The following is a 16,213-nucleotide window of genomic DNA, read 5'->3' as shown; positions in this document are numbered from 1 at the left end:
TAGCATTTCAATCTACTAAATTTATTTTAACATTTGTTCCCCCTATTATTTATTTTTAATCCGTATGTTTTACTTGTCTGTCGAAAAGGTAGATAAAAGGAGCATCAGACACAAGGTTTTCACAATCACCCAGTCACATTGTGAAAAAGCTATATCATTATACAATCATCTTTAAGAAACCTGGCTACTGGAATACAGCTTTCAGGCAGTTCCCTCCAGCCTCTCTATTACACCTTAACTAAAAAGGTAATATCTATTTAATGAGTTAAGAATAACCTCCAGGATAACCTCTCGACTCTGTTTGGAATCTATCAGCCATTGACACTTTATTTTGTCTCATTTCACTCTTCCCCCTTTTGGTCAAGAAGGTTTTCTCAATCCCTTGATGCTGAGTCCCAGCTCATTCTAGGATTTCTGTCCAATGTTGCCAGGAAGGTACACATCCCTGGGAGTCATGTCCCATGTAGAGAGGGGGAGGGTGGCGAGTTTGCTTGTCATGTTGGCTGAGAGAGAGAGGCCACATCTGAACAACAAAAGAGGTTCTCTTGGGGGTGACTTAGTGATAGATTTTGAAGCAAACTGTTTTTGTAGTGGTCAGAGGAGAAAGAACCTTTGCAGGAAAGAAGGGTAGTATGACATCCCAGAAGCCAAGAAAAAGAAAGGGCCAACAGCATCATGTTCCATGGAAATGGCAAGTGAGATAAGGGCTAACTTGAACTTTGGCTTTAGCTAAGTGGAAATAATTGGCCTTGCTTGCAAGAACAGTGTTATGGTTAATGTTGTGGGGAAGCCCTATTAGAGTGGGTTGGGGAATGAGGAGGAGGTGAGAAAATGGTGACAGATAAGACAATAGGAGGCAGGGGACCTGGGAATCAAAGCATGTTTGTCATCAGGAAAAGGAAGGAGTCATTTTCCAAGAATTTTTCTGCCAAGTAGAAAGTGAAATCAGCTGCTTAGAGGAAGAAGATTGAAGAGAGTGGAGAAGGTCTGAAATAGTCACTGTGGCAAGTGGGAGAGAGAATTGATCAGGAAATACAGTAGGAATGCCAGGGAGTATTGAGTGCTCACTTGAATTGTTCGTGGATCGACTGTGGAAACAGTCAAGGTGTGATTGCTCTAAGGCACAAGCTTAGCGAGAGCAGATAGTTGGATTCATGGCAGGATTTTGCCACATGGATGCAACAAAAGGACAAAGGAGTTCAGAGTATTGACAGATGTTACTGAATTAATGGCCTATAGATGCCAAGATGAATAAAAGAGAAAAGTAAAGAAAGGAGAGTGCTTGTGAATTGGGAGAAAATAAGACTCAATGCTGGTGAAGATGAAGAGAGGAACATAGTAAGAAGAGCCAAGCAGTTAAAACTCTTGGCCTCCCACTTTCCCCCACCCCATACCCCCGCTTCCTGCCTTCCCTGCATTCCCCCAAGGCTTTCTTTTGCATTCAGGATACATGGGAAATTTGAATGTTATTTTGGAAGTGAGTAATGACAGGATCTGAAATGCAACCCTTGGGCTGAATATCTGGATCAGAATTGGTTACAAGAAGATGTTTTTGGAGATGAGGCAGTGAAAGGTCATGGTGTTGGACAGGTCCCCTGGATGTTCAGTCTCCCATGCTGATGGAAGTGGTGGGCTTGGGGAATTACGAAAAGTGGAAGCCATAGCCAAAGACTTTGATGAATAAGAGCAAATGATTGGAAAGTTCGGGTAAGGGCAACAAAGATGGGGAGAGAGAAGAGAGGCTCCAAAGTGCAGCCCCGGCTGCCCACTAGAATCTTCTGGGAGCTTCTCAGAAATATTGATGCCTGGCCTTTATTCCCTCCCTCCAAGGATCTTATATAAATTAGTCTGTATGTTTGGAACACTGGCGTGTTAAAAAAACAAACAAACAAAAAAACTCCCCAGGTGATTCCAGGTGATCTCCCCAGATAAAACCATGCTTGAGAATCAAGAGATGTAGCTATGTAGAATGAAAGGAACAGTTTTTTGTGTTTTCTCCTTAAAATGCCGGAGATTGTAATGATCTGGGTGTCTAAAAAATGGCCTTGAACTCTGTTGGACTTGTATCTGTTAGTTGATTAAACCCTGTTTCTGAGGAGTTAGCTTTAACTCCACAAATCCGTAAGGAAGCTGAGTTTGGGGTAGCATGTGAGGAAGAAAGAAGAGAGAAAATCAGACAGGGTCTACCTCCACCACCTCTACCTGAGTTGTGCCTTGTCCCTGGATGAGATTCAGAATCAGATAAAGACACACTGAATTTGGGATGGCTCCTCACGTGCCACAAACTTCTCTATTCCTCTAGGAATTTACAGCTCCAGATGTTACAGGTTGGTGATTACCTAGCCCTTACTGTAGGTGTTGAGAATTTTGGATCTGTTTGAAAAACTGGATAAAGGGGAAAACAAGGTATAATAGTAAACCTTTGACTTATCAGTATCACTGACTACATAGTGTGTATAGTGACTTGTTGTCTCCTGTTTTAGTTCTAGTAAAGGCTCAGTTCATAGATTCCCTCATCTCTGATTTCTCTCCTGCCTTCAGTCACCAGATGCTTGTTTCTTCACACGTTGTTTGGTTCTCCGTGGTAACTTTTGTTTTTTTGGCAAGGTTTCCCTCCCATTGTACTTAATCACCTACACCTTTATCTTCTTGAGAATTTGAAACAATTGAACAGCAGTCAGAGATCAGAATACCAGCTTTTTGACTAGTAGTGGTAAACTAGAAAAATGCAACTTGACTTGTAATCAGAGTGGGCCTTCTACCACTGCCCCCCTGTCTAGACCCTGGGGCACGCACATGGAATTGAGCTGGTATGCAGAGTAGCCGTGTGGAGAGTGTCAGCCTGCAGTATACCCTCCCTTGAGCACAGCAGCAACCCTTAACTCAGGAACTTGGCCCAGCGGATACCAGCTATCCCGTCTATCTCCATCCCACAGTGGAGAGTACAAAGAATGAATAAAGCAGTAAAGGCAATGGCAGCAGTTTTTTCCTCCTATTTACTGCCTGCCCTAAGAGAGGGGGAGGTATTGATAAATATTTCTGGTTTACAGACAAGCAGGGAGAAGGAGAGCATGATTTCTGCTCGAGTCTTAAAAGTTGATATGTCCAAAAAAGCTAAGACACATCCATTCACTTTACATCTGTTTAAGAGAAAGAATTTGCACATTTTCCTTTATTGGTCTCATTAACCAAAATGAAAATAACCGAGTGGCATATGCTGGTCTAGTTTGCCTGTCTTGACCTTTGAAGTTTTAATTTTTTTTTTCTCCAGGTTGCTGATATGGAATCTGGCAAACAGATTCAGCTAATCAACCGAAAGTCTCTGCGATCTCTCACTGCCCAGTTGCTGGTCTTGTTGATGTCTTGGGAAGGAACCACCTTTCTTTCTGTTGATGAGCTCAAGAGATATTATGAAACTACCCACAGTACTTCTCTCAACCCCTGTGAATATGGATTCATGACCTTGACCGAACTTCTGAAGAGTCTGCCATACTTAGTTGAGGTACAAGTGTTAATGGTTCTCTAGAATCATGGTAATGAAAATCACTGAATTGGGCATTTCTAGAATTAGTTTGTAGAGCTGGAAGAGACCCTAGAGAGCATGGATTTAAGGGCTAATAGCTGAACAAACCGAGGCATAGGGAGATGAAGGAATCCTGCCAAAGAGATGAGTGACAAAGCAGGTCCTGATTCTTGGGTTGGGTGCCTTTGTCCTGTACCAGGTTAGATTTTGCCACAGTTATTTCTTTCTGAACTAAATGGTTTATATGGTGGCTTAAAATAAATTGTCTGTGAGATAAGGGCCAGAAAGAAAGGTTGGCTGCCTAGTTGCCCACTGGCCCTCTCAAGAATGACACTCAAGAATTGTAAGAGAATATTACATACTATTCTTGGACAACTATAAATACTTAGAAGAAATGGATGAGTTCCTTGAAAAAATAAATGATCAAAATTGACTCAAAAGAAGTTAAAAATTTGAATAGAACAAGTACCATAAAAGTGACTGTAAAGATAATGGATATCACTGAAAAAGGCACTAGGACCTTAACAATTGAATTTTAACTAACTCTCAAAGAATAGATAATTCCAGCCTAAAAAAAAAATTCTGGGTCGTTAAAATAAAATTTTAAAAAAGGTGGAAAGCTCATCATTTCATTTTATGATGCTGAAATAACTTTAATACCAAAATCCTTATGTAGTTTCCCAAGAGAAGATGATTCTAAAAAAGATATTAGCAAATAAAATCTAGCAATGTAAAAAAAGGTGATATATCATTGTTATTATATAACTACTAATGGATCATTAATTAAAAGATATCAAATCCAACATTTTCTAAATTACCTTAATTATCTAATGTATAAACACTAGTTCTGGTCAGTGTTAAGGGATTTTCCACAACCAAAGGCTCTCTCTGGCTAGTTAGGGTTGTGAACTATCCTTTCTCTTGGAGATTCCCAGTCTGTAGTAAAGGCTCTCCACAAGGTTATTCATAAAGAAATCTGCTTCATTTACTTGAGGACATAAAAGCTTTTTCCCTCCTTTGGTTTTTGTTGTGGTTTTGTAGAATACTAATGCCGTTGTCCTGCATCTTGGTATTCTTTGGAAAACCAGGTTGGGAGATGGGGTGTAATGGCTTTAGCTTCCACGCTCAGGTACAGCTCTCTCCATCTTCCCCTCTTCACTGTCTCCTCTGCCCTGGGTCTCCAGGTTTACCAGTTTCCTTCCCTTCTGATACAGTTTCTTCAGCTACCTGAAGCCTAGTCTTGCGGATAGGACTAAGACTAGGCCAAGGCTGTAGCCCTCTCCTGGAGGAAATCCTTGAATGCCTCATCCTTGGGTTATTGCCCATTGTCAGTTGACTTTAGGTCTTTTCCCTCTCAGCTGGAGGCCCTCACTTCTTAGGGGACCAGGAGTAGTCACTTATGAAGTTTCTAATACTGTTTTTTGTTTTTGGACCAGGTTTTTACTAATGACAACACAGAGGAATGTGTGAAGCTTACAAGTCTGTATTTGTTTGCAAAGAATGTGCGGTCTTTACTTCATACTTACCACTACCAGCAGATTTTCCTTCATGAATTTTCCATGGCCTATACCAAGTATGTTGGAGAAATACTGCAACCCAAGTCATATGGCTACAACAGTGTAGAGGAGCTCTTAGGCGCAATCCCACAGGTTGGTGTTGTTCTGAGCTTCCTGACAAGTGTCTTCATGCAGAGCCACAGGCTCACTCTGCTGCCTGAGTAATAAAATGGCAAGCATTTTGAAGTGATCCTTTCAAGCATACTGTTGACATAGGATAAACGATTTTAGCTTTTCTCATTCATTCTGCAACATTGTATTAACTTCCTATTGCCATTTGAATGAAATACCAGACCCTGCCCTCAGGTAATAGGAGAGGTAGGACACAGCGAGTGATAGGGGTGGGCATATCAAGGAGGAGTGTGGCAGGGCCTACCTCCTAGGGACAGAGTCACAAAGGATGTGTAGAGGTCAGCTGTGTGACGAAATGGAGAGAGGCAGAGGGGACAGCGTGAGCACATGTAGAGCACCGAGAAGGAGCATGGAGGATTCGGGGGATTGAAACCATGCTGGAGGCTGACCGTGAAGTAAGAGCTATATTAGGGCGGGCTTTGCCCCTCCAGGTGAGAGGGTGAACTCTGCAGTGGGGAGAGCAGGGGGGCCTGCCTCCTCAGGTTTGCTCTTAAAAGGACCACAGTGACCGTCTATAGGTAGAGAAATAGAGGAGAAGAATGCAATTGCTCAGGGTCCTGGTCAAGACAGAAGTCCAGGTGAGCATGATGGAGGGACTGAGCCAGAGTGAGACCAGCTGTTAAAAAGTCTGGGGTGCTGTGAACAGCGGGACTGTGATAGATACATGTCTGTGTTCTTGTGTTCTCGCTGGCTGGGGAGGGGAGAGCACCACCAGTAGGTAGAGGTCTTTGGCTGAAGGTGTTGATAGTGAGCTTTGATTGGGAAGTCTAGGGAATCTCTAATAATTATTATTACATGGGTGTTTAATTTCTGCAGAAAAAATTGTTGAGCTCTCATGTAATAACTATCTTAATTTATATACCAAAGCTGGTATTTGGGAGAGTCTTTTTAAGAGTCATAAAGAGGGTCTGTAAAGCTGAGTCTCACAGATTTTGGATTGTACAGCTTTTACTAAGGGGCATATTTCTGTCCATTTTTTGTTGCTTTAAAGTTGAACAAGGACGATAGAAAAATTTTTCTTGGCATTATGCAGCATCTAAATTCTGGTATGTTTAAGGCAGGCACAAAAGACCACACTATTCCAGAATTTTAGGGATTATTTTCCCTGCTTTTCCATTGCTTAACCAGTAGTATGTCTTGTGCGCAGGTGGTCTGGATAAAAGGACATGGTCATAAGAGAATTGTAGTGTTAAAAAATGACATGAAAAGTAAGTAAGCATCCACCTCTGCCCCTCTTAAAAAAGTATGGCTCGCTCACAGCTTTTCTCACTGATGGGTGGGTGCTGTCTCTCCTTCAGGTCGTCTGAGTTCACTTGGTCTTTCCCCTGCCAATCATGGAAACCAGCCCGCAGATAATGAGCATATTCTGGAGGTGCCTGAATCTCACACAGCCTTGGAACTCAAGCTTGGAACGTGTAGTGATGGTAAGAGAGGAAGAGAGATGGTAAGAGAGGAAGCAAAACTTGTGAAATTCTAAGAGAAATGGCTTTGAGTGGAGGGAAGGAGAAGAATAATAGGCATGGTCATTTTCATTAAATGTTCATACATATTCAAAGCAGTTTTAATGTTTGCTTAATAACGGAAGGAAACTAGCTTGCATTTGCTAGCATTTCATAGCTGATTGGTTAAGGTCCTAAAGAGATGTTGGCATTCCAATAATGATAAAAGGTCAACCCAGTTCAAGACATTCCTGGAAGAGACTTGATATTAACACGCTATTATTACTGTAAATAACATTGAGACATGTAGAATTTATGTGACCATTTCTGTAATACATATAAATAAATGCTTGAATTTTATAGTAATTTTAACTGTACTGTAGGACTTTTGAACCCACCAAGAATTTTATCTTCATACAACTCTGCAAGACAGTAGTTACAAGGGTGCTCATAGGATAACTCAGGTTACTTAGCATTTCACAGATTACAAAGCGCCTGAGTAGAAATCATCTCATTACGCTCTCACCATAGCAAAGTTAGCTCTATCTTACAAATGAGGAACTGAAATTCAGGGAGGTTAAATAGTTCACCCAGGACCACACAGCTAGGATGCCAGAGAGCCAGGACCCTGTCTCTAAATGTGACCTTTTACTTGTTTTACTACCTTATACCACTTCTCATTTTTTTTTTTTTTTCCTTCTTTGGAAGTTGACTGTGGAAACCTTTTTCTTCGTCAAGCCTAATAAGGAACTGGTAGTCCCTGAGAACACAAAGTAGGAGATAACTGGCTTGTGGCATTTCCATCACCAGTTATCTAGACTTTATATTAGTAGAATTTTTTTTTTTTTTTTTTTTTTTTTGCTGTTTACCTTGCGAACTTATAGACCTTTTTAGTCTTTAAGGCTTAGAAAGAAAGCCCCATGTTTCCACTTGTGGGGAACCTCTATCCTGAGTAGAGTCATGACCTGCTTTCTCTGTCCAGGTCTCAGTCAAACAGAGCAAGAGCTTCTGCGCCTGACCGCCAGCTCCCCTGTCGACCTCTTGTGTGAGCCCGTCCCTTCTTGCTTGCCCTCCCCTCAGCTGAGACCAGATCCCGTCATCCTCCAAACTACTGATCTCATTCGGTTTGAGGAACACCCTCAAGATCCTTCTGGTAGGATGCAGTGTGGTTGTGGGAGTTTTCTTTGTGTGGTTAAAAAAATAAAATCATAATGCTAACATATTAATTGTTTGAGGGGATAAGAGAATACTGTACCTTTTCTGGCATAAAATGTCCTGCATTTACTATTCATGATCTGATTTCCCTGTCAGGGTTCTTGCAGAATTGGTTTAGCAGCCATGGTGGTTCTCCCATGCTGGGCCCAGCACATTCACATTTATTTCTTGGCACACTCTGAGGTAGTGGTAGCACTTTCTGAGGTAGTGGTAGCACTTCTGTTCTACAAGTTAGGTGACTGAGGCATAGCTTGTGAGATGAATCTGGTACCTGTAACCAAGCTTTAACTTTGTACCCACAGCTTCTTTTCTTGTCTTTCTGCCATGTTACCTGGCCTGCTGAGAGGATGGTCTTCCTGCCCTGCAGAGGTCCTTCCTGTAGCTTCTTAGTCCATGATAATCTGGTTCCTCCCCACTCTGCTGTTACTGCTTTCCAGAATGTCTCTAAGGACAACCTGATAATACTGGATTGATTTTCAGTGTCCGCAGTTGCCCTGTGTAGCATTTGGTACTGTTGCTGTTGAGAGGGCTGAGGTTGTTTATCTAGAAAATAAGAGATGGGGAAACATAGTAGTGGAAGATCCGCATTTCTGTGGGGTTGTAGCCCTTGTACATTGTGTATACATGAGTTCTACCACATGCATATGAAAGAGAGAGAGAACTAATTTGAGTGGTATGGACATTTCTGTCTGCTCTCAGCGAGGATTAGCCTAAGAGGATGCTGGGCTCCACCATCCCCTCTGTAGTCCATCTCGCCTTCTAGACAAGAGAGCCCCCTGGCCATACTCAGTAAGAGTCTAAGTTTCAATAGGTCTGTTATTCAAACAACATGGCTATCTCTACAACAGGCCAGTTACTTTGTGGCTTAGCCAAAGGTATAGTGATCTGTAAATACTGCAGGAAAACTGGCTATGCTTGACTGGATTTTCAAGGTTAATATTGACTGTATGTGATTTCACCTTCCTTCCTGGCATCAGATCTGGCAGTTCCTCTGTGAATGGAGTGGGCCAGGAGCTCCCTGACACTGAGGTCCCTCTTGACTTGGAAAGTCTTTAAGTCAGGTATTGCCTATGTGTCCTTAACTGCCTGGCAGAGAGAATGAATGGGCAGAGAATCCAAAGTGGAAAAAATTTCTTTTAACCCACGGTCCATTGATTATGTAGTCAAAAACCTGTAATCCAGGGGAAAGGTGAGATGCAGTTGATTTGATTTATGTGACAAACTCTTGACCACTCAGCTAATATGTAAACTTTGGCATAAATGTGATCTTTGGGGAATTATTTTTACAAGTTTTTTCTTGAAAAAAATGATTGACACTTCTTACAAGTCCTGAAATTGAATTTCTTTGCTTTTCTGTGTTTACAGAAATTATGATTTTAAACCAAGAAGAGAACACTGAAATTCCAGTACCAGTAAAAAATGGAAAAGTAGCCTCTGATTCCAGATCATCTTGTATCTCAGCAGCTGTCCTGGTGCCTCCCTGCCCTTCTTCAGAAACCCCAGAGCCACTGCTTAGCAAGGACCCCGTGGAAAGCCCAGCCAAAAAGCAGCCCAAAAATAGAGTCAAATTGGCAGCCAACTTTTCCTTTGCACCTATAACCAAGCTTTAGCTCTCATTCTGAACATAGAATTAGGATGGAAAACACTGTCTGAGTCTACACACAAAAGTGGTTCAGAAAACACATCCTTTTCTGTTTTAATGGAAATTCCCCTAGAAGCCACTTACTTCATCATTAGATGTATTCTGTGATTTTTTTTTTCTTTTTACATTGAAACACAGCTTTGAGCTGATTGGGTCATTTTTCTTCAATTATTTGAGAAAATTTCTGGCATTTGTTAAATAATACTTAATATATTTTACCAGATTTCTTAATTATGAAATATAATGGTGTTCCATAAAAAGAAAGCAGTAAGGATTCAGCTAGAAAGAAGTGGCCTTACTTCCATGAAGCCACATCAGTGGTGTAATCCTACATGTAGCATGATATGGTCTATAAACCTTTGCTTACTGATGATTGGACAGTATTAATCAAATGCATGATGTGTCTTTGAAACAGCCTGTTCCGTGACCCTGCGTGGTTTACACACTAAAGGAAGTAGATAGGCGAGGAGTTGAGAATGTATTTTCAGGTTGGAATATGCAGGTTCTTGGGTTCTGTGTGACTTGTAAATGCACCTTGTTTTTTATTTAAAAAAACTATGTCTGTAGTTGACCAAATGTGGCTTCATGGCAAAATTTTAAAAATGTTTCCACTTTGGGATTCCATTTAGGAGCTTTCTAGAAAGTTAAGGATGTTTTAAGCTTCCCTTTTATGTTAAGTTCCAGTTTAATATGGATCGGGTTAAGAAACAGGAGATGGTCTTGGTGTCATGAGTTTCAGGTCAGCAATTGAATTACAACACACATTATTGTGTGTCGAGAGGCAATATGGGGAAAAGTCTGATTTTCTAAAATATGCATCAAGTGCATAAATTACAAATCAGAGCTGAGCGATGAGGTCCTTTAACAGGAGTGGTATTGATGCTATTTCCATTAGGAAGAGACAGATCTATCTATACATATGAAGGCCAAGGTTGATCAACTTAACCTTGTTTTTGTAATTTTTAAAGCTGGTTTTCGTAGCTGGGAAGCTTTCTGTGTGAGTGTATATGTGTTCCAGTGTATGTTAGCGCAATGTCTTTTAATCATGTCTGTTTTACTCTATTACTTCTCGCTGTTGGAAGCATGTTTGGTTTCTTGTGGTGTCTAACATTGGCCTTTGGGAGAAGCCACCCTTTGAGGAGCACTGCACTGTGGACTGACCTTGCTCTCGAGTGGCTGAGGTGTCCGGTTTCAGTGACCTCTTTCCCCTCCTGGAGAAACCCAGCATTTACAATGGATTGTATTTGTTGGGCAAAAAGGTGGGTTCATTCATAGAGCAGAAAGAACTTTTTGCACCAGGTCTTCCACTAGTTAAATGGTTTCTTTGGGGGAAATGTTTATATTTTGTAATTTCTAGAAAGCCAGAAAATGGGCTCCAATTTCATAGCCAGCATTTTGATAAAATGCCACAACATAAGGGCTATAAAGAGATTTTTTACAAGTTAAATTTTTGTTCCCCAAATCTTTTAAATGAAGCCAGTGATTCCCAGTTCTCAACACCTGGCCTCTATCAAGATGAAACAACACTGGAAAAACCTAAGTATTTGGCGCTCTACAAATCCTTCTGAAGACATTTCCTCTACAGACATAGTGTTACAGAAAGTAAAATGCACATGTGCAATTTTTTTAAAAAAGCTTTTAAACAATGTAATAACGTTGGTGTTGAGAACATCAGTTGCCTTATTCAGAGATTTCATAAGGCTGTTCAGTTTGCACTTCTGGACTTTAGTTTTGCTAGCATGTAAGAATTGTGGGCTTTAAAAATGTAGGAGGTAGCATTACAAGTCACTATGAACAGTCTCAAAAAAGGAGGTTCTTTGGGCCACAGACAAGGAGGAAGCTGCAGTTCTATGCCAGCATGTGGCTGTGGTGGCCACACCATTCACTGGAGTCACCAGTTAGTTTGGGACATGTGTGTGACTAACAATTGTTGTTTGAAAATGTGGGAACATGGCAGAAGCACGTTGTGTTCATGATGTATTTCACAATGGCCAGTGCAATTGCTATCTATTTTTTTATCCAGAGGCTTAATTAAATGATGTGACAAAATAATGTATGAGAATTAAGACAATGAAATTGTTTATTTATAGGTGGAAAGATGTACCAGATTCTATTTGTCTGTTTAAAAAAAAAGACAAACATTATCACCAAACCCCCCTTTCTCATCTTGCACTGTTTGTTTTGGATTGGGCTTGGGGGAAGAGATGTTTTTCTTAACTGTCTACTTTGTTTGAACACTTCTTTTGTGATTCAAGTGCTGTTTTGTGTGTTGGGACCAAACAGTTGTCAATAAACTTTACAAGCAAGCATCTTATGTGTGTTTTCCAGGTGAATGGTTTTATTTGCAGGGAAGTATTGTAAACCAGTCCAGTTCTGTCTCTCATCTTTCACTTTGGGCACCCCCACTTTCTCACCCCGTCTGAAAATAATTCCTGTGAAGGCCAAAGACTGGAGCAAATTGGTCTGACATTTTTGAGGCCCTTTGAAATCAGTATCCACCCTGGGCTGGTGACCGAACTTTTGGACCTTTGTGCTCAAGACGCTCTGGGTTCTCCAACCTTAGTTTGGTGTATAATTGTGTGTGTGGAAGCACAGTAACCACAAAAACCCTCCAGTTATAAAACTGGGATAATTCCTAAGATTTCTCTTCCTTTGAAGAAATCCATTTTGCCTCTTGCCTTGTTTTGATCACCACTAAGCATGCTTTTTTTTTTTTTTAGAAGGAAGGAAGGAAGGAAGGAAGAAAGGGAAACATCTTTAAACATTTTCTTGTTTTATTGTATTCTGTTTCTCCGTTTTTGTTACATGGGCTGGGGCCGGGAATCGAACCGAGGTCCTCCGGCATAGCAGGCAAGCACTTTGCCCGCTGAGCCACCGCGGCCCGCCCGCTAAGCATGCTTTTAAGTCAGTTTGGACAAGACATCAGATTCGATTGTGAACCCCTTCCCTCAAGACCGCCCTTATCCACCAACACCCCTCATAAGAATTTGAAAGAATCTAGAAAAGACTTGGGTGTTGGGGTAAATTGTTTCTTGGTGAAGTGCGATCCTCTTTTTTTTTAAGTCCAAGTTAAACTGTTAAAAAACCTTTAGCAATCCTTTCAAATCATCTTTCCTATAGCAATTTTTTGCAGAAGTTGAGCTGCTACCGCTCCCCCTTAACATGGTGCAAGGGGGGTATATAGACCTAAACTGGGGATTGAAATGTGACATGGCATTTGTCTTACGTATTTCCGTCTCCCATCGTGTGGAGGTGATAGCTTAGAAGATCGATATGTAACTTGCCTGAGACTGGTCTGACCTAGAACCTCACTCCAGAAGGCCCCCCAGCCCTGCCTGCAGTGAACCCTCTCTGTTCCCTTTTACCATCATGCTCTGTGATTTAGCTTCTCTGGCTTATAGCTGCATTATGTGGACAAAGAATGAAACCTGTCTCAGAATTCTCCCTACTCCCTCTCCCTCCTATGTGTGGCCTTTATTTAGGCTGACTGGGACAAGTTGCATACTGGGTCTGGGGAGACAAAGGAAAGGAGCAGTAACTTGACTCACTGCATCATTCTTTTCACTTGAACTTGCAGTCTCCTGCAGTACCTTACTTCTGGTTATTAACAATAGAGGGGCAATTTTCCAGTTAATGTGATTACAAAGCATCAGTCTTCACTAACTCTACTCTTTGGGGAGAGATGCAGAGAAGAGTAATCCAATTTGCTTGTTTGAATTAATACTCTCAGAGTTGAGTCTAGAATCTCTTTCCTAGGAGAGTTCTAGTCTCTCCCTGGGAGATAGGCCTGCAGCCCTTGGGAACAGCTTAGCTTGTAATGTGAGGAAACCTAGTTGTCTCTGGAACAAAGTCAGCAAAATGAAAGAGTATCCCTCATTCTCCAGGGGCATGGGCCTTTGGAGTTTGGATCCCAAGCCAGAAAATCAAGGGCCAGAGCTTTTTCTAGGATTCAGAAAAAGTCTTCCAAGTTGAAGAGAAGAATCCATATGTTCTGGGTAGTAAGGATGTGAAAATGCGGAATTTAGGGCACCAGAGGAGGAAAAGGGGAAGAAACCACTGCAAGTCTATTGCAGTGATTCTTGGGGTAAGTACTGCTTGGCCACTTATTCCACAATGGGGAGCCAGTTAGGAGCACTGGCGTGGGGAGAATGGGGCCGGAATGGGCAGGAAAATCTAACACCTGCTCAGCGCCATCTCATGGTAATGCCTCTTTTTCCAGCTGCCCCCAGAAAGCCTTCCTGGATGCAGGGGCTGGGCACAGGGAACCCTCCCACTCCCACCTCCCCCCATCCCTTTCTTCCCTTGCAGAGTTCCCCATACCTCAGACCCCTCAGATCCACCCAAGGGCAGCAAGGTCCTGCCCTCGGGGAGTTAGCAGTCTGGCATGTCTGGAAATCAAGAAAGAAATTTCAGGAAAGAAATCCCTACCTTAAAACAGAATCCCTCTTTCAGTTCTGGGCATGGGGAGGCTGGTAAGTTTTGACGCATGGGCTCTGAGGCCCCTGCTGGGCCCTCCCCGTGTCATACCACCCTCCTCTCCTCTTGTCTGTGGTCTTCCTGTTTGGCTGGGTTCCACTTTCTTATGTGCAGGTTGTCCCTGTGCCTGAAAGGCGAGGCAGTGGCTTAGAACACAGGCTCTGCAGGCTCCGGCTGGGGTGTGGCCCCTGCTACCCTCAGACTGGGACTTGGAGCCCGTACTTAGCTTTCTGGGGTGTCCTTCCCCATCTATAAATGAGGGTAACAAGAAATCTTCCTCACAGGGTTCTTTGGTTCTTTTTTTTTTTTTCACATGGCAGGCACCAGGAATCGAACCCGGGTCTCCGGCATGGCAGGCGAGAACTCTGCCACTGAGCCACTGTTGCCCGCACGCACAGGGTTCTTTTATGTCTTAATTGAACCACTACAAGTGAAGTCTTTAGTGAAGATCGTGGTACCGAAGTAAGTAAATGGTAGTGGTAACTGCTGTGGTTATTTGCCTTTATCTTTAGTTAATGCCCCCTCATTACTCAGGCCTTAGCTCAAACATTATTTTCTCAAGGAAGGTTTCTCTGATCACTCCCTCTTCTATCCCTAGACTAGGTAAATTCCTCCATTTTTCACAGTATCTTGTAAAAAAATCCTAGTTTAGCATAAAACATGTTTTCATGGGATTGTCTCCCTCAACTAGGCAGCACAGGTTATGAGAGTGGAGGCTGATTTTTGCTCACCAATGCATCTTCTGCAGTTTTCTATTACAGTAGATCAAATTATCACAAACTTAGTGACTGAAAACAACCTATAGCTGTTATCTCCTAATTCTGCAGGTCAGAAGTCCAGGCCCCTCTCAGCTGCTTCAGGGTCTCTGTGTTAGTCAGATTCAGTTGTCAACTTGGCCAGGTGAGCATACCTAGTCTTGTTGCTGCGGACATAAGCCAATGGTACGCGAACCTCATCTGTTGCTAATTACATCTGCAGTCAGCTAGGAGGCGTGTCTGCTGCAATGAGTGACGTTTGACTTAATTGGCTGGTGCTTAAATGAGAGAGCACAACGTAGCACAGCTAAGCAGCTCGGCATTCCTCATCTCAGCACTCGCAGCTCAGCCCAGGCCTTTGGAGATGCAGAAAGAAGTCACCCCGGGGAAGGTTGTTGGAACCCAGGGGCCTGGAGAGAAGACCAGCCTTTTATAATCCCCTTTTATTAAATAATCCCCTTTTATTAAAAGCCAATCCAGACTTCCGGAGAAGATGGCGGCTTAGTAAGACGCGCGGGTCTTAGTTCCTCCTCCAGAAAAGCAACTAAAGAAACAGAAACAATACGAAACAGCTCCCGGAGCCACGACAGAGACCAAAAAGACAGCGTACCCCATTCTGGAACGGCTGAACGGGCAGGGAGAATCCGCTGCGGTGAGATACCCGAGGGGAGCGCGTTTTCCCGGCCGGGGTGGCTGGCGACTGGGGTCCCCTCCACGCACGTGGCTCCCTGGTCTGACTAAGAACGTTGGATAGTGGGGCCCTCCCACCATGCTTGGCGTCTCGGGCCAGCTGGGCAATTTGGACCGGCACTCCCCCAAGCCACGGCTGGCGACCCCCCCCTCCACGCGCGGTTTCCTGGGTCGACTGCGAGATTCGGATTGGCGAGTTAAAGGAGCCACAGCATCTTTTACTGGTGGGCCCCGCAGACAGACGAGCGCCACAAGCGCCACCTACTGGGCAGGAAAAGAAAAACCGCCCAGACATTTCACAGAAAAACCTTTCAACCAGCCGGGTCCCACACCCAGGGAAATCTGATCAAATGCCCAGACACCAGCAGAAAATAATGGATGACGCTCGGAAAATTGAAGATATGGCCCAGTCAAAGGAACAAACCAATAGTTCAAATGAGATACAGGAGCTGAGACAACTAATGCTGAATATACAAACAGAAATGGAAAAACTCTTCAAAAACCAAATCAATAAATTGAGGGAGGACATGAAGAAGACATGGGCTGAACAAAAAGAAGAAATAGAAAATCTGAAAAAACAAATCACAGAACTTATGGGAGTGAAGGACAAAGAAGAAAAAATGGAAAAAACAATGGATACCTACAATGGTAGATCTAAAGAGACAGAAGCTACAATTAGTGAACTGGAGGATGGAACATCTGAATTCCAAAAAGAAACAGAAACTATAGGGAAAAGAATGGAAAAACTTGAGCAGGGAATCAGGGAACTGAACGACAATATGAAG

General features: G+C 42.7%; 1 protein-coding gene across 9 annotated transcripts in view; it reads left to right on the top strand.

The window, feature by feature from the left end:
* MARF1 (meiosis regulator and mRNA stability factor 1) overlaps positions 1 to 11,816 on the top strand; it is a 41,833-nt gene extending 30,017 nt beyond the window's left edge. For 8 of the 9 annotated variants that reach the window (XM_077141660.1, XM_077141655.1, XM_077141654.1 and 5 more), the window contains exons 22-27: positions 3,272 to 3,502; positions 4,960 to 5,172; positions 6,359 to 6,419; positions 6,510 to 6,635; positions 7,633 to 7,803; positions 9,231 to 11,816. In XM_077141660.1, the coding sequence (XP_076997775.1) occupies positions 3,272 to 3,502; positions 4,960 to 5,172; positions 6,359 to 6,419; positions 6,510 to 6,635; positions 7,633 to 7,803; positions 9,231 to 9,475 (1,047 nt within the window). In that variant the 3' untranslated portion in view covers positions 9,476 to 11,816. Of the gene's footprint in view, positions 1 to 3,271; positions 3,503 to 4,959; positions 5,173 to 6,358; positions 6,420 to 6,509; positions 6,636 to 7,632; positions 7,804 to 8,842; positions 8,927 to 9,230 lie in introns of all 9 variants that reach the window. The other variant, XR_013168037.1, reaches the window with a different exon arrangement.
* Positions 11,817 to 16,213: the final 4,397 nt, after the last annotated feature.

The sequence above is a fragment of the Tamandua tetradactyla genome, chromosome 23, assembly GCF_023851605.1.
Source record: "Tamandua tetradactyla isolate mTamTet1 chromosome 23, mTamTet1.pri, whole genome shotgun sequence".
Taxonomy (NCBI): domain Eukaryota; kingdom Metazoa; phylum Chordata; class Mammalia; order Pilosa; family Myrmecophagidae; genus Tamandua; species Tamandua tetradactyla.
The sequence above is the reverse complement of the archived record's forward strand: the minus strand, read 5'-3'. Positions and strand labels throughout refer to the sequence as shown.